This window comes from Panthera leo, chromosome B1, assembly GCF_018350215.1.
Source record: "Panthera leo isolate Ple1 chromosome B1, P.leo_Ple1_pat1.1, whole genome shotgun sequence".
Lineage (NCBI taxonomy): Eukaryota > Metazoa > Chordata > Mammalia > Carnivora > Felidae > Panthera > Panthera leo.
The window spans coordinates 22,764,008-22,782,311 of NC_056682.1; the positions used below are offsets into that span (position 1 = coordinate 22,764,008).

The window sequence follows — 18,304 nt, forward strand, 5'->3', positions numbered from 1 at the left end:
CGATTAGATTCCCATATTCGGTTTTCAAGAAAGCTTCACTGAGTCACCCATGTACAGGATGACTACTCTCTAGCTATCTGGATTCAGGGAACCAAGTTGTAATTGCAAACTTTTGCCATGGAACATGGGGAAAATGGCTACGCTGGGTTAGTTTTGTAGTTCTAAGTCTGGATTCCTGGATTTTTTCTTTTTTTTATAGTCTAATTTTGGTTTCATTTTACACTTTCCAAAGAGGGAAAACAGAGAAAAAGTATGACTAATTCCCCCAAACTCTGGGGCCCAGCAGGTACATAACCAGACTTCTCTGACTCCAGGTTCATCCACACTGCTGGGAAGTTTCCATGTCTTGGGAAAAGCAGAGAAGGCTAGGGAAGCCCGTTGCGCCCCACCCCTACAGAAAGAATTCTCAGTGAGTCTATCACAGTGCTCTAGCTGAAGATGTATTTAAAACTAAAGAGGGTTTCAACTTAACATCTAAATTTTAAAACGGTAGCATTTCAGCAACCAGTCAGCTCCGAGAACTCGTCCCGAAAGTGAAATGAGAGAAGGACTGCTCTGACGTCTGATACCTCTAAAGTCAGAGAGGAACTAATGTCTAGTTTGGGCGGGAGGCTTCCCTCATCTGATGCCTTCAAGCTTGTTGATTTGGTCCTGTTTGCTTTAAAATTTGTATCCTAGGAAAAAACCTCCACTTCCCAGGTTAGGCTTCCAGTTTATAGGCACTATTCATCCAGCTCCCTCTTTATCTAATTATGATTAATAAGAACAAAACATTATTTGTAATCATACACATATCCTTTATACTGAAGTGACAAAGAGTAGAGTTTCACTGTGACATTTTCATGCATACACCTTATCTCTGTACAACCTTAAGGATTCTTTAACATATATTTCATAGTTTCCTCTTACTAACATTGTGGTTTTCCTTACTAATGAGTGAACAGTTCTAACACATGAATTGATAATTACATTGTCATTTATTTCAGTCCTAAGGCATACGCTGACTATAATATGCTCGAAAACATTTCAATGTCTCCTTTGTTCTTTCCAGTGCTAATATGAAATTGAACCATCTACTTCCATAACTTAAATTTACCAGGAAAACTCACATTTAAAAAAAATTACACAAGAATAAGCTAGATTATCACAATGTGGAAATGAACTCAAGAATTCAAAATATATCTCAGGAACACTTTATCTTCATGGTAAACATTCACTTTATGCAAATCCCACTTGGCTTCATTTAATTAAAAAGCTGAAAAAGAAAGAAAATTATATGCTGAAAATAAGGAAACACAATATGCTTTTTATTCATTCTAAATTACTACATGTAAATGTAATATAAAATGTCATAATTATAATTAATTCACCTCATTTTCCTTTCTTATCGGGGCATTTTCTCTGAACTAGTTCCTGAAATGGGGTCACGCTTGTGGGGAGAAGAGGCAGGGGTGGGAGAGATGCTGATAAGAACTTGAACTAGTGGTGTTTAAGTTTGGGTAAAATACCCTATTTCTATGAACTGCTCTCATTGCTGGTTAGAGCATAGTTAAATCAGCATTTAAACTGGCAATGTAAGTAAAAGTTAGAATAAAAACTGTGGATGGATTAAAACAAAATTCATTTTTCTCTTGAATCCGCAATTCATTCACTTACACAAAATAACTAAACACTTGATCTCTTTTAAATGAAATATATAACTGAATTATATTGAACCAAAAAGAATGTACATGTAAATCGTGTCATCAGATTCTGAGGAAACACAAATGGATGCTTGTCCATACAGAAATGAAAGCAGAAGATCGCTGTTTTTAACTTCCCTAAGCAAAGTTTTAATCTATGAACAGAAATAGAACTTGTAGAATGGTAAGTCAGTTTAAACAACATTGACTGACTTTGTTTGAGATTTGTACCTTTTTCTAATACGTGGTGGTTTTTTTGTCTTGACAACACAACTTTGTAGGACAACCAGAGACAAACCACGTTTTAACTGAACATTAAAACGAAAATGAAGTTAATGGTTGCTATAGCTGAAAAGCCATGTAGCTGGAAAACTAAGCTTAGTAAGTTTACTATTTGGATGTTTATAATATCCTCGTCATATATTTCTTGGTCTTTCTGAACCTCGGTTTCCTCATTAGTGAGAAGAACGTTTGTTTGGATGATCTCCAGAGTTCTTTCTAGAGCTTGTACTTTACAAACCTAGTGACACTGTGTGCTCAAAGTAAACACTATTTAAAAAAATAAAACCTTACATAAAATCTGCAGTAAATACTTAAAATGTTATATAATGTAAATTATAAAGTAAACATGCTATGCAAACTAAAACAATTACTCTGTATATCTGTCTCTGAGAAATTAGTAAAGGGTGGAAATCATGTGCTGATACCTAGATGCAACAAGACCTTGCTTCTGTTTTCAAACTAGCAAGTTCTGGCTGAGGTACCGCAAGGCTAACCCCCTCTGAGAACAAGAATGTCCGCAGGAAACGTCCCCGGCGCATTCAGCAGCGGCTGCCGTTCAGGCCACACAATCCTTAACACTGATGGCAATGCACGTGGATGTGGCCTTTGGAGAGGAACTCTGGCATTTTCCGTCATGCATTTTAAGCTTCCCCTAAAGATTAAAGCTAACTGAAGAAGGAGGGTTAATGATAAAAAGAAAACTTGATCATAAACAATTTAGAATGTAAAGTTGAAAAAATTATAACTTTAACAAAACTGAGGATTTGTGGGGTGTTGGTTTTTGTTTTCTAATCATGGTCTGAACATTTCAAGGTGTGGTGCACTAAAGATCACCTTTTATCACCGCTAAAAATACTTTACCGTAAGAGCAAAAACAGTAATATGACCCCTGTGATCATCTTATACTTCCTAACTTTTGGGAGCTGGAAAAGCAAAAAAGATTCTATCATTTTTAGATGTTAAATTTACAAAATAAAAGGATCTCTGTATCTTCTTAATATTAAAATAAACTAAGAATCCTTAGTCACCACATTATTGGTTCATGCTAGGGATTTTTCCCAAACTAAAATACTTATTTCTTTTAAAAAGCTGTTAAGGGGCGCCTGGGTGGCTCAGTCGGTTAAGCGGCCGACTTCGGCTCAGGTCATGATCTCGCGGTCCGTGAGTTCGAGCCCCGCGTCGGGCTCTGTGCTGACAGCTCAGAGCCTGGAGCCTGTTTCAGATTCTGTGTCTCCCTCTCTCTGACCCTCCCCCATTCATGCTCTGTCTCTCTGTCTCAAAAATAAATAAACGTTAAAAGAAAAAAATTAAAAAAAAAAATAAAAAGCTGTTAAAACAATCCTTCATTTTTATTCTTTTGTGCAATGACAAATATATATTTTATCTTGAACTGATACTATTCTACAATGAAGGATAAGTTTAACAGAATACTTCCTGTTCTTTTATAGTTAAAATCTTTTTCATAAAAAGCGTTACAAGTTTACAAGTGTTTGAAGACATTGGACAGCTTGAAGCCTGTCAAAACTGTTTGCTTAAAATGCTTCTTAGAGAAGGATACACTGTTATTCTCTAGGTAATCATTCAATATTAACATGAATATTAATATTAAATAGCCAACATATATTCCAGTATGAATGTTTCACATGGATTTCACCACTCGGGACTTGTCCCTCAGTCTTACACATCAAGTTCCGACAAGATTTTTTTTTCTTTTCATTTACCTGTCTAGTAATCTTAGGGCATAACAGTTCTCATATATTTATGTTTCTAATAATGCTTGGATATTATCTTTCCAATAATGCTTACTGTAAAAAGGTATTAAATACTTGGGTAAAACTGTTGAATAGCAAACCAGAATAGCCTCCTCTTACTTGAAATGTATTTTTCAGGGCTGTGGCTGCTTTCCTCAGAGAGGGAGCAGCTGCCTTGGGTGCCACCAGCAACTTCTGTCTAGAGTCTCCTCCACCCTGTCATGAATGGTTTTCCTCACAGTTCATGGTAGTCGGCACGTGTGTGACAGACACTGACTACTGTGACCGGCTTTGAAGCGACTGTATGTATGGTCAACGAACTCAAGTAGTAGTAGAAGTCGGAGGCCAGGCCGGTGAGTTCTACACAGGAGAATTAGAGAGCCGGGTAGAACCAGCACAGTTAGGTCCCAGAAACTCTCCCTTTCTCTAGCTTAAATGGGTGCAACTATTCCCTTCTAGTCTGTGTAACTTGATTATTGTTGAGAGCACATCACTGATGCAGAGGAGACTGTGTATACAAAGAAGGGATGGGATGGAAATCTCAAAACACCTTCCAGGTCCGGCTCTTTCCTAATTACTCCCTCCCACTAGCACACATTTTATTGATATAAAAATGTAGTCCTTGACTTGCTGAGAACCAAGGTTCTAAAAGTTGGTAGCAAGGTTATTATCTGAAATTCAAAATAAGTTTTTCTAGAGAAACATTGTTTAAAATGGTAGTTATTTTCTCAAATTTGGGCCAAACACTGTCCATCTCAATCAGTATTCTGCAAAGACTTATTGACCACCTATCGTATATGAGAGTATCATGTATAGAAGGGTGGTCGTAACACATGTAATGACTAAAGGTCATGGCCATTATACTTCTCTTCCAGAGGAAAGTAAGACCCAGACAAAATTAAGTATAACACAGTGATATACTTGATATGATGGCAAGTCAAAGTGTTAGAGGAATTGAAAAACAAGCATATAAAGCAAAACTCTTTGAGAAGAAGTTAAATGAAGTGATAGTGGCTTAGGCTAAAGGGGCTAAGTGCAGAAATGTGCCAAAGAATGACAATAACATTGTGCTGTATTCAGTATGTCTAAATGAGGAGTCCGTACACTTTTTGTAAAAGGCCCAGAAAGTGAATACACACTGTGGGCTAGAAGTCTCTGTTGAAACCACTCAGCTAAGCTGTTGTAGTGCAAATACAGCCCATAGAAGATATAGAAACAAATGAATCTGGCTGTGTACTGATAAAACGGATACTGAAATTTGAATTTTAAATAATTTTCACATGTCACAAGATATTCCCCCCCCCCCTTAACTTAAAACTGTAAACACACTTCCTAGTTTACATGGCACACAAAAATGGCCAGGCGGCCAGATGTGGTCCACAGGCAATAGGTGCTGACTCGTGTACTACTACGTCATAGGGTATGATGAAGGCTGTGTGTGTTATAAGAAGAAATAGAGGACACAGAATCAAACTTGAAAGAATTTAAGGTGATGGATACAATGGAGTTATTATGTCCCTAGTAAAATCATATTGTAGAATACTTAATGGCACTAAAATCTATTCACGATGTATATGAGAGGGATAAAGTAGCTTATAAAATATGTATGGTATAATCCCTTCTTAGGTTCAAAAGATAAACAAGCCAAAGAATTGACATCGATAACCTAGGTGTTGATTATGAAAAATTTCAAATTTTTATCTTTTTGCTTTTCTAGATCATGTAAAGGAATATGTATTAGCTTTTCCCCTCTTTCTTGTTATTATCCATTAATGGATTTTGATAAAGCAACATAATCTGTGCATATCTTAAATTAATTCTGTGTTACTCTAGAATAAGTGACTGCTTATGGAAGATAATGACTCTACATTGGGAGATAAGCTTAGGAGTGATGGAGGCCCAGACAAGTGACTCCTCTAGGACTGTGAGAAGAACATCGTCTTAGGGAAAATGGGGAGAATAGCAGAAAATAGGTTTGGAGCACAGAGGAGGCTGCCCTTTAGCCGTGTGGGGGGTGAGGTGGTAATGTGGTATTCAGGTCTGGTTCTAGATCTCAGGAGAAAGGTGTTCAGGATCTGACTTGCAAAAGGAAGTGGGAAATAATTGGGAAGGAAAAAGGAAGGTGTAAAAGTATCATGTTACAAAATCCAAGGTAAAACGTTTCAAAGAGGAGCTGGTCAACTAAAGTGCTAGAATGATTATGTGGGTTGTAGAACGAGAAGAGACCTCTGGTCTTGGTCACTGGAGACACTGATTATATGCACAGCATGTTTATTCCTTTTTTCTTCCTGTGAAATATTTAAATAGGGATGAAACAGTGGCATGCATTTTGTTTTTACTTACCTTAAACTGTCTTTTGTTGGTGTTTAAAAAAAACCAGCATGTACACAATGCTCTTAAATGAGTGAATTCTGTCCAACTGGGAGCTTGTTAAGTTCTCTGAGCTCTTCGGGTGGACACAATTTTCTTCTGTACTAACTGCCTATTCTCAAACTAGGTCAGGGAGACCTGATTACAAGACACTCTGTCTTACAGAAATCATTCATGTGTTCAATCAGCAGTTGCTCGCACTTCATTTTGGTTTTGGAAAAAAAAAAAAAAAAAAAAAGGTAGAGAAGACAGGAAAAGCCTTGCTTCTTTCCAGAGAGCATGGATGGCCCACTACTTGATTTTTCACTCCTGTTTGGCCTTGTAGTTGGTGGAACGCAATGATTCCTATTCGCGAGATTTTTTTTAACCTTTACTCTATATTAAATGTTCTAAGGGACTGCAAGGGAGAAGTACATTATGGCTGTTAGCTAGGCCTCTTTAACCTGCTTCTTTGCTTTGTAATAATAAATTACTGAACCCAGAAAAAGTTCAAGTCTGAAGCAAACGATCTAAAACAAGGCCTAAGGAAATTCAGGACTTTATTAGGAGAAGGGAAGAGATCTTTGAGTATGGAAACCTTTCTGTATCTATGGTCGCACAGGGCACCAGAGGTCAAATCTAACTACTGCCAAGGCCACTTCTCTACACGGCCTGAACACAGAGAAACTTAGTAACAGTTTGTCTAACATGATTATTAATGATTAGACATGATCAGGAATGTGGATACTATTTCTGGGGAAAAACATAAAGCTAGTGTGTGGACTAAGGTTGGGGGAAAGGTGAAGAAGCAAAAAGTCTTCTAGGCCATGGGAGCTCTCTATGCTTTTCCTGTTTTCAGTGGGGTGCTGGATGGTGGAGAAAGTTGCACTTTCAAGACGGAACTGACCCTCGAGAGCTATCTGTGTGTGTGTGTCCGCTCAGACTACGTGTTCTGAGGTTGAAGGGCTTGGAATGTGCAGTACAAAACGTCAAGGAACAAAACAATTTTCTACAAAAATTATTTTGGCCTTATGTAGAGGTTCCTAGTATTTACTGCTGAAATTACCAAATGTTGATTAAAAATCTTAGTACAGAGGGGCGCCTGGGTGGCTCAGTCGGTTGAGCATCCAACTTCAGCTCAGGTCATGATCTTACGATTTGTGAGTTTGAGTCCCGTGTTGGGTTCTGTGCTGACAGCTCAGAGCCTGGAGCCTGTTTTGGATTCTGTGTGTCCCTCTCTCTCTGACCCTTCCCTGCTCACACACACACTCTCTCTCGAAAATAAATAAACATTAAAAAATTAAAAAATCTTAGTACATATTTCAGAGACTTGTGTTTTATTTTATTATCTTGACATTTTCGTTAGTTGAAAAAGGGCTGAGACTACACCTGTCCTAGGCAGAGTTCGGTATATTTCTGTCATTTGTTTTGGTTCTGCTTTCCTCCTTAAAGTAATAAAACACAGGTAACTAAATGAAATTACATTTTGTTTGGAGTGCGTATGCACATATAGGAGTATTTTAAAAATATACTGCTTGTCAGATGGTTAATTCCATGGGTCAGAGTCTATTGCTTGAGATTTGTATCTGAGGGCTTGTCTGTAAAGCCGCTAAGCACAGTAGCCCTCGACTGGAATGTGGGGTCTCACAGTTAAAAGTTATCTTACATCTGTAAAACGATAGTTTGCTACAACTTGTCTTACTCATGAGATAAATATTATGGCCTTTATTTGAAAGATGAGGAAAACTGAGGCTCAGAGAAGATTAAAAGACTTGCCTGAGGTTACAGTTTTAAAGTGCCATGGTCCAAATCATATCTTCTCACTCAGTCCAGATCACTTTCCAATACACCACAATGAAATACAACAATATGGAAAAAATAGTCCTTAAGATTCAATTTCCATTTGCACAGTATTATTACAAGATTTAGCACTGTATTCCTTATCTATACAAGAGAAGGGCCAGACAATGGTGCCTTTAGAGCATTCCAGCTCTTCCCCGAATCCTCTCTACATCTTTGGTCACTTATGTCATTCTTCAAAGCTGGAACCCAGCAGGAGAAAGACAATCCCAGTGAAATTCTTAGCAGTTACATGTATTATGGGCTGATCACCACACCATTTTGATATTATTTTTATATTTGTACGGCTCAAGGCTATATTTAATATGGTCTCTACAGATGAAAGATCCACATGTAAGATATAGAAAATGTGATACTGCTATAATACTGTACCCTGGGATTTTTTGGCCCTGCTGTACTTATTCAGTATCATACTTTTCTCAAAATTCATATGAATAGCTCTCATTTCCAGCTATTTGTGTATTTTCCATTACTGAAGGTAAATCCATTTTTTGTTACTCATTATCTCTCAAAATAGCCAAGGACATCAGGAAATACAAGTATTTTTTTAAAAAAACAATAGAAGATAGTTTCTATGTCCATTATACGCAATTTTAATTAATAATAGATTTTTAATATTTGATGTCAGCCAGCTAAGAATCAATCTGAGTTTGCAATAAGTATCTTTATAGCTCTGGTTTCTAAATAATTATCTTTCAACACACCACACATCCCTTTAGGTGTGTGGAATACCCTGACAACTCCACGGGGTGTCATTTGATGTGAATTCCATCTTCTGGAGTTGTGCAATGTGGCAAACCAGTACTCTTTTTTCCCCACTACTTTTCTATCTTAACGGTTCCTATTGCATTTAGATGAGGAATAAATAAAAAATGTTTTTGAGTTCAACGTTCAACTAATATGAAGAGCACCTACTATGTGCACAGCACTTTGGAGATACAAAAAAGGTATTTTCAAGGACTTCTCTCTATAATACCATACAGTATTACAGAATGAAAATGACTTGAATACATGAAACAGTTCTGTATGAATACTTAGTGAAAAAGGTAATGAAGTAAAATGCTGAACACAAATGTAATGAGGTAAAATGCTGAAGTTATTGTAAAGGTAAGACGTAGGCGAAGTAATATTTATCGAGAAGCCTACATTTCAGGCTCTACGAATTATATAATTTTTCCCCACAACATTCTGAGACAGGTGTTCGACCAAGTTTACCAATGAAGAAAGAAGCTCAGCAGAGTTAAGTATCTTAGCAAACGATACAGCATTAACGTGACACAAACCTAACAACTGAGCCTGTCTCCAAACCCCATAAAGAAACTAAAACACTATTTTAGAAATGAAGAAAAATAAGACCAAGAACTTAAGTGACTAACTCCAAGTCTCAAAGTTAGTGAAGAGAGGGTCTAAGATTCAAACTCCGATCTGTGTGACTGCAGAGTTAGAGCTCTCAACTACTATAATATACATTAAACTTGAACTCCACTCTTCTGAATGTAAATATTATCTGTCCATTCTGCCACTCTCTCTCTCTAAAGAGTTTTATAAACAGGAAGTGAAGTGGTAATTAACAGAGAATGGTTCATTTTAGTTTTTTACTAAATGAGAGACATGGGTCGTAAGTACTTTTATGGAAATTTTTTGATTTTTTGTAGGTCAAAGTGTGTCCCTGAAAAATAATGGGGAATTACCCATTACTGAAGACTACCGTGTATCACTACTAGCTCTTTGCTTTTCTTTGAAGATGGGACAAGCCTAAAGTTAATCTTTATTTAATATAAAAAGGAATTCATTGCTACCCCTGGAATAAAATTTCCTTTCTGAACCATGGCTCAGATGGTAATTAGACCAAATTCTTAATAATCTTGATATTTCACTGGTAGTTTCAAGGGACTCAGGAGTCCAATTAAGTTCGTCAAAAGGTTCAGGGAAAATCTGTTCTTCACTCAACTGAATCATGCAAATATAAAACAGTTACTTAATCTTCAGTGTAAAGAAAATCCTGCTTAGGAAAGGAGATTAAATACAAATGAGTTTGAAATATTTACATCTGAATTAATGATGATAATTAGCAACTTAGTTATTGAATAATTAATACTGATAATTAGCAACTTACAGTTATGGAGTAATTAATACTATGTGGCATTTACCATGTATTCGGTAATGTGTTAAGTAATCTACATGCATTCTCTCATGTAATCCTGACAAGAGTCTTATGAAGCATGTAAATTTTTTTTCATTTACAAATGAGAAAACCAGTGTTCAGAAGAGTCCAGTAACTTGTCCAAGGTCACACATCCAGTAACAGATCAGGAATTTAAATCCAGGAAGTTTGCTTACTGAAACCTAACAGAGAACCTAGGAGAGTTAGTGATGGTGTGAAACCTACTGATACTGTAGAAAAACAATAACAAAAAAACCCCTAAGACTAAAATGTGGGACAGATTGAAGGAAACAGGATAAATATTTCATGCAGATCCTACCCCTTCAAAAGTTAGAAAGATCAACAAAAATAACAGCGTGAAGTACTGAGAAAATATCATGAAGGGTGTAAGGGTTTAAGATTTTGTGACGTTTAAGACTGAAGTCAAAACAGAAATAAAACATGTAAAGATGACTACATATAGAAGAAATGAAAGACTGTAGATTAAACAGAATTCAAAATTATGAGGAACTAATTAATAAAAATTCAGAATTGTGTTCAGAATTACCTCTAAACTATCAGTGGTATTTTTTTGATACAAAAGTTATAATTCTCAGACATTGTAATTAAAAGGGAGAACTAGAACTGACGTCCCTGGCTAAAGGTGATTTTTAAATTAGTGTATGCTGTTATGTTCAAATGTGCATTTTCACGAAGGGAGAGCTTAACAGTTTTATCCACAGGACAGGTATTATCCGCGGTAGGCAAGCAGTGGGCAGTTTTTTCATTCGTTTTAAAGGAAAAAAGTGTACTTGTCCTTGCAGTTCCTCTCAAAGTCAAGGATCTGGTCTTGGATGAGAACTCATTCTCCTTTTCTTTTGCAAGCCCACTTCAATGTATGTCTGCCACAAATAAGTACGTTAAGTTAGCCCTTGGTCCTCAGGGTTAAACGCAGGGCCTCACTCTCTGTGAAGACGGATAGCCACAAGTGTCTTTCCGTAAGTTCTCAGACCAGCACATGCCTTCGGGACTGTTGCGCATGTTTTCCTTTTCCTCTGATGATGGTGTCCTATATCTCATTCTCTCGTTCCTTACAAACTGCTTTTGTGGAGAAGAGCAAGTTGATTTTTTTTTCTTTTAAATCAAGTACTACAATGCTTGTGCCACAGATACACCCTTCAGGGAATGGAAGCCGTTTGAGAACGCGGTGCTATGTTAGGTTCATAACTGACCAAGCTTCTCACACGCGACAATTCAGTGGGAGGAAATTTCTTTTACTTCCTTATCAACATCTTACATTTCTACTCTTCTTAGGATTATTTCTCTCTTTCATTCTTTCATTTATTACCTCTGTCACTCTTGCTTCTGCTATCACCTTTATTTTTTCCTCCAGTGAACTAGTTGTACAAATAGATATTTTTCCCCTGGACTGTCAGGTTTTTAGGATTTAGCTCAGGATTTGTCCAAATCTTTGGCATGTAATCTCTGCAGTCCTTTTAGCAAAACTTGCTCTTGTGATGTGTATCAGCTGCTTATTACCATGATCATTCACAAGAGAGCTGATTAAAATTTCTGAGAAAAAAATAAAAGCTTATTCAAAAGGAAAATGATGCAGTGCAAGAAAAACAAAACCCAAAGCGGGATCTACCACAACTAAGGTAACTGTAGCATAAATCCATGTGCTAGACTAATAAAGGAATAACACCTGTCAAATGTAAACTTGGTATCTTTTCGGGTTCATACTGCTTTCCTACACTGTATTTTGTTAGCTCTGAGAGATGCTAGAAATAAAATGAAGGAAACATGTATCCTATATGAACCTGACGAAGCCAGAGAATCTGCATGTGAATGATCAGATGGACAGACAAAACAAGAGAGAGAAATTCTGATGAATTCCACAAAGCTAAACCCGTTTTATCATATGTACATATATAATACATATGTAATACGTATCTCTAAAATGAAACGATACCCTGCCTGGGAACAGGGCCTGTGCCTACTAAGTCCTCTGCAAAGTCCAAGCTGAACACATGGCAGGTGCTCAAAAACTTGCTTAACTGAGTTTAAAGTCACTTGGCAAATGAGTTAGCTACTTTATGTTAGCCTTTAAATAGGTATTACCCACGGGAATTCTGTTTATTAGTTAAAAACACAAACACACACATTAATATAATGATATTACCTGTAAGGATAGCCATGGTATTTGGAACGAAATATTGAAAGTAGAAAACTGAAGAAGAAGACCACCAGGCCTAATCCCACTAGGCAAATTACTAGAAAGAGACAGACAATGCTATTAGGGTCTAGACACATGCAACCCAAATGCATGTTTTTGAAATGCATTCAATTAATAACAGTATACTTACATTTTAATAGTTCATGGCACATACAGGCACAACAAACCAGATAATCCAAAATACAATGTATTCATTATTTTCCACATTCTTCTCAATGAAAATGGACTATTTGGGGTATGAAAACAACAAAAGTGACTGATCTAAGTCTTCTGGTGGTTTTCTTCTCTTAGAGAGTTCCTACGAGTACTAAAATGCCCCAGAGGGATCAAAACAAGACAAAATATGTGAAAACCACAAACATGATTATCAGCCCCTGCATTATAAAGCATTGGCTATATTAGCATAGACATTTGCATTATCAGAAAAGTAACTATAATTTTACTTTTTTCAGGTGCCATGCAATATTTACAAGGAAATGTTATTTTAGATTATTGACTAGATTACTGCTTCGGTAAAAGCCTGTTACTTAGAAATAGTCATCCTGGTGGACAAAAAGTTAAGAATAAAGGCTTCAGGAACAAAGTAACGTGGATTCTGGAAAGCCAAAGTGGGGACATCCCCCCCCACATTGTAGGTCACTGTGTCAAAGAGTTGTTTGCTTTCACGAAGGTAGGGAAGGCCAGTATTACAGTAAGAGGTGCTGTGGTCTAGGTTTCCCCTACCACTTTAAACCAGGCAAGTTGACAATAGGGAAAATACTTTTTTGTTTTCTTTTCTTTCTGTTATGGTTAGGAAGATTTTACTCTAAAAGAGTAATAATATCTGTAACATATGCAATGGGAATACATATGAAAATATATTGGGTATTTAAACAAAATTTATTTCTATTAGTAAAATATATGTTCATAAAATTAAAATACTTGTTAAAAATCTGAGCCAATTAAATGCAGACATGTTTAGAATTATGAAAAACTTAAATACATTTTAAAAAATTGAAACTGACTTAAATCTATGCCATAAATAAGTAGAAATTGGAGTTAGCTCTTAATAAGAAAAATCTAAGCATGTCTTAAGAATCAAACATTTGCACAATACTTGTATACTTTCATTAGTTTCAGGTAATTCTTAGAAAATATTGAAAAAAATCTGAAATAATTATAAAAGAAAGAGGAGTAAAGAAATGAAATACTAAGGCACAGGAGAACAAGGAAAAGTTAGCAGTTCTATATACTTCCATAATGATAAAATACATTTAAAAGTATTCTAGCAGGTCTGAGACCAGGTTTAATTACAATCCTGGAAATCAAGCAGTAGGTAAGGTATGATACTGTCAAAAAATGGTCTAGAAATCTGTCAGTTTTCATTCAATTCTACAGGAATATCAATCAGTTTTGAGTACAAATTGTTGAAAGTCATAAGCGCTTAAAAGCATTCAATTGCAGCCTCTGTGACATTTCATTTCAGACAAAGTTCATGCAGTTGAACTTCAAATGAATATTGGCAGAAGATAAAGTAAAAATCTGGTTGAATACCTCAAAATGAAAAAAACACCTTTTTAAAAATGTGTGGACTATCCAACTATGACAGACACCAGGCACTAGATGTAACAATGTTAAAACATCCCTGCTTATAACAATGTTACTAAACCCGTAATTAATTACGTGATGCTTTATTTCATACCTCACCACGTTTGGTATTTTTATCAAACACTTCATCCTTCCTTTCTTTTCTTTCTTTCTTTTTTTTTTTTTCTAATTTTTAGAAGCTAGGTAAAACCCTTTTATTCCCTTTGCCACTTTGGTCGTGCTCCATGGTCAATGAAGCTCAAAGTACATGATCAAGTAAAACAATATATTTACTTGATTCTGCGCAGTGGAACAAAATAGTATTAGTCAAGTCCTCGTATATAGGGAAGGGAGAGGAACTGAGTGAGTACTAGTGAGGAGGTAGTAATTACTGAATTAACCACTGCAGCCCAGACAAGTTAACAGACTTGTGAGGAAATGCTATGACACAATCATTCTGACCTGAGCAATTACAATCACAGCCATTGTATTATTATATATCAAAAAGGAATAATTGTAAAATATATTTGCCATGTCTCTTCCTCTCAAACTACACGTGAATAAATAGTTTGACAGTGCTGGGGCTGGAGTGATATGCAGAGAAATTTCTACCAAGAGGAAAGTTGGAAGTACTGATTTTATAAACTTCACAGATGTTGTAAGATTAAAAATTTATGTATTTCTTACCATTACCTACTTTAATAAGACAGGACATATAATAAATAACACAAACATTATCTGTCATTTCCAAGAGCATATTGTTTGATAGATATATCATAAAATGACATTCTGCACATTACTTATGCATTAGAGTCTTGAATAGTTTCTTTACAATAGTAAATCATGGGAAAACAAAGGACAGACTAAACTGTAAATTACATCCAAAATATTTTAACACTTAAGACAACTATTTAGAAATCATGATGATTTATTTATATACATGTCACCATAGGTGATACTTACAAGAAGAAAATAAGTCTAGATTTTTATTTTAAACTAAGATAAATTATGTGTCTCTTGGATACCTATAAATAAATTCAGGGTGTAAAAAGTTTCCAGAAATGCAGAGTATTGGGAAAAATTTTAATTATGGGTTTAATCATAAAATTATATAGGGATCTGATAATACTGTAAAAAGGTTTGTGGCAGGAAATTTAAGGCCCTCTCTTCTTTCCTAACCTATGCTCCTGAGGGTAGATTTTTTTCATATGTTCTTCCTTTGTCTAGCCAAAATCTACTACTTCATAAAAATGTATTTTTTTTCTACAACCCCCCGAAAGGAATAGTTCTATCAAAGGATAAAAAAAATAAATGAAAGAAAGAAGGAAGGAAGGAAGGAAGAAAGATAAAACCTAGTTAACTTGCTTAGAAACAGAATGCTGGAAATCCGTACAGTTGTAAATCTTGGAATACCAATGGGAAAGGCAAAGACCCTGGAAGAGACACTGTCAACAGATCACCCCTTTTTCAAACGTTGATCAAAAGAGGTTTGGAGGTAATGGAAAGGTATTATATTTCAGTGTACAAAACCCATGTGAAAACAGAGTCCTTGAATGTATGCCTGATTCTTGGGGTAAAAGGAACACAGCCTTAATCAATAAAGTCTCTGAAGACTCTGAACAGAGAATTTTATGTCACTCTGTAGCGTGGACATTACTACGGGGACTCAGCTTCCGTAGACATGGGTCAGAGCAGCCCTGACAAGGGTAACAGCTTTCCTTTATATGCAATTCCACAGAAAATCGCCCACACCCATTTTGGAAGAAATATATTTTTAAGTATTTGTACACACACATCCAAAAAAAAAAATAAATAAAACAACAACAACAAAACAAAACCCAAAAAACAAACAAAAACAAAACAGAAAAGCCCTCCAAAAACACTTAAATCAGAACATTTCTTTAGAAATTTGTTTTCTAAGGACTTTTATACATTTCCCATTTTATTTAAATGAACCTTAAGACTAAAGCAAAACTACAAAAATAGCAACAGAGACTTACTCCGTCTTTTTCCAACATCTCCCTTGGATGTTGCTGCTTCATTTAGAAGAACCATCCCCATGGTGATAGCAGCATCTATAGTAGTTGTCAAGGAAACAGTAGAAATACATGCGGATAAAATCTTAATTTTTCTGGATCTGAACACGATGTGTTCTGTTCCAGAATCGTTAAGTTGCAACTGTACACAGAGGTAGATAGGACTTATTCTTATTATCCAACACAAAATTACCATTCTTTGGTATTTGCCTGAAATTGCGAGATTTTGAAGGGTCAACTCGAAATGTTCTTAAGTTTCAGGACTTTAATTTCTTAGCACATATGATTTACATGGCTCTCATAATCAGTTATGCCATTTCATGTTATACATGAAGAGATGTGCTAGTTCTAGTCACAGGGACAAACTTCATTGGCAATCACGGAAAATTAGACTGTATTTACCATGATTTCCCCCCCAGTTCACAACGAGTGCTTGTGTGCATAGTTTTTTCTGCCTGACTTCTAACTAATGTGCTGTTTCATAGATTACCTTGTTTAAAGAAACATTTATTAAGATCAGGTATTGTGTCACTCAGAAATTTTTTGTTATTCAATTACAAATTTTACAAAAGAAAACATGCACATTATAATAAAACACACTAACAAATTCAGCAGCATCTTAATTTAGTGAAATTTACATTTTAAGAATGAACACAAAATTCTGTACCTAATGTCTGCTTGCAGCAGGATGAATATTTTCATACCATACTGAAAGAAGCCAGAGATTAAGAAAATGAGGGGAGCTTTCCACCTTTATAAGAAAATTCTTAACCGTGTTAAAAAAACATTTTTGACATGGACTAATGTTAAGATTTAAGAACTCATCAATTCTGGAAATATATTTATTATGTATTCTGCCCAAATGACTAATGGATTAAAAAATGAAGAGGCGAATAATTTTAGCCCAGAAATTCCTCAATTTGTTCAACTTTACTAAGGTTTCCTTGTATTCATTTCTACTGCTACAAATGTACAACCCAACATTAGTATCTTGTACAGGGTCTCTAATGTCTTCTACTCCAAACTGTGAAAACTCAAAGAATATTATCTGCCTATGTGTATGCAATTAAGTGGAGGAAGTCAAGGAAAATTCTGCAGAGTAAATATTTCCACTCTATTTTCAAAACCATTAGATCAAAGTACTGATTAATAACTGTAAAATATTTGAGTCTTTCATGACCCTATTATCCAATTTCTGGTAAACAAAAGATGCCTGACTTCTCCAGTTAGGCATTTATGCTTACAATAACTTCTCTATACAAAGTGTTTTCTTTCTTTTTTTTTTTTTTTTGAATTTTAAATTTTATTAAAATCCAAGTTAGTTAACATATAGTGTAGTAATGATTTCAGGAACAGAATTTAGTGATTCATCACTTAGCTATAATGCCCAGGGCTCATCCCAACAAGTGCCCTCCTTGATGCCCATCACCCATTTGGCCCATTCGCTGACCCAACACTCCTCCAGCAATCCTCAGTTTGTTCTACTTAAGAGTCTCTTGTGGTTTGCCTGCCTCTCTCTTTTTATCTTACTTTTCCTTTCCTTCCCCTATGTTCACCTGTTTTGTTTCTTAAGTTCCACGAGTGAAATCATATTTATCTTTCTCTGACTTATTTTGCTTAGTATAATATACTCTAGTTCCATCAATGTTGTAAATGGCAAGGTTTCATTCTTTCTAATTTCTGAGTAATGTTCTATTACTCAGTAATATTCATTCTATGTATATCTTCTTTATCCATTCATCAGTCGATGGACATCTGGACTCTTTCCATAATTTGGCTTTTGTTGATAGTGCTGCTGTTGATAGGGTGCATGTGCCCCTTCAAATCAGCATTTTTGTATCCTTTGGGTTAATAGCTGGTCGTGCAATTGCTGGGTCATAGAGTAGTTGTATTTTTAATTTTTTGAGCAACTCCATACTGTTTTCCAGAGTGGCTGCACCAGTTTGCATTCCCACCAGCCATGCAAAACTGTTCCCCTCTCTCCGCATCCTTGCCAACATCTGTTGTTTCCTGAGCTGTTCATTTTACCCATTCTGACAGATGTTATGTGGTATCTCATTGTGGTTTTGACTTCTATTTCCCTGAAGATGAGATGTGGAGCATCTTTTCATGTGTCTGTTAGCCCTCTCAATGTCTTCTTCGGAAAAGTGTCTGTTCATGTCTTTTGCTCATTTCTTCATTGGATTATTTGTCTTTTGGGTGCTGAGTTTGATAAGTTCTTTGTAGATTTTGGATACTAACCCTTCGTCTAATATGTCAACAAATAGTTTTCAATTTATTCTATTTAGCAATCCTTTATGAAACCCTTTCTGGAGAAAACCAGCCAATAACCCAAACAAACTTGCCTGGAAGCCTACTGCATACAAGAGAAAAAGCCACTATCAGCACTATGCAGTATC

General features: G+C 35.8%; 1 protein-coding gene across 1 annotated transcript in view; it reads right to left on the reverse strand.

Annotated features, from left to right (window-relative positions):
* Positions 1-958: 958 nt before the first annotated feature.
* Positions 959-18,304, reverse strand: part of TUSC3 (tumor suppressor candidate 3) — a 215,322-nt gene continuing 197,976 nt past the window's right edge. Inside the window, exons 9-11 of the mRNA XM_042936655.1 lie at positions 15,870-15,944; positions 12,250-12,340; positions 959-1,255 (exon numbers count right to left, since the gene is read on the reverse strand). Of these exons, the coding sequence (XP_042792589.1) occupies positions 1,240-1,255; positions 12,250-12,340; positions 15,870-15,944 (182 nt within the window). The 3' untranslated portion in view covers positions 959-1,239. The remainder of the gene's footprint in view (positions 1,256-12,249; positions 12,341-15,869; positions 15,945-18,304) is intronic.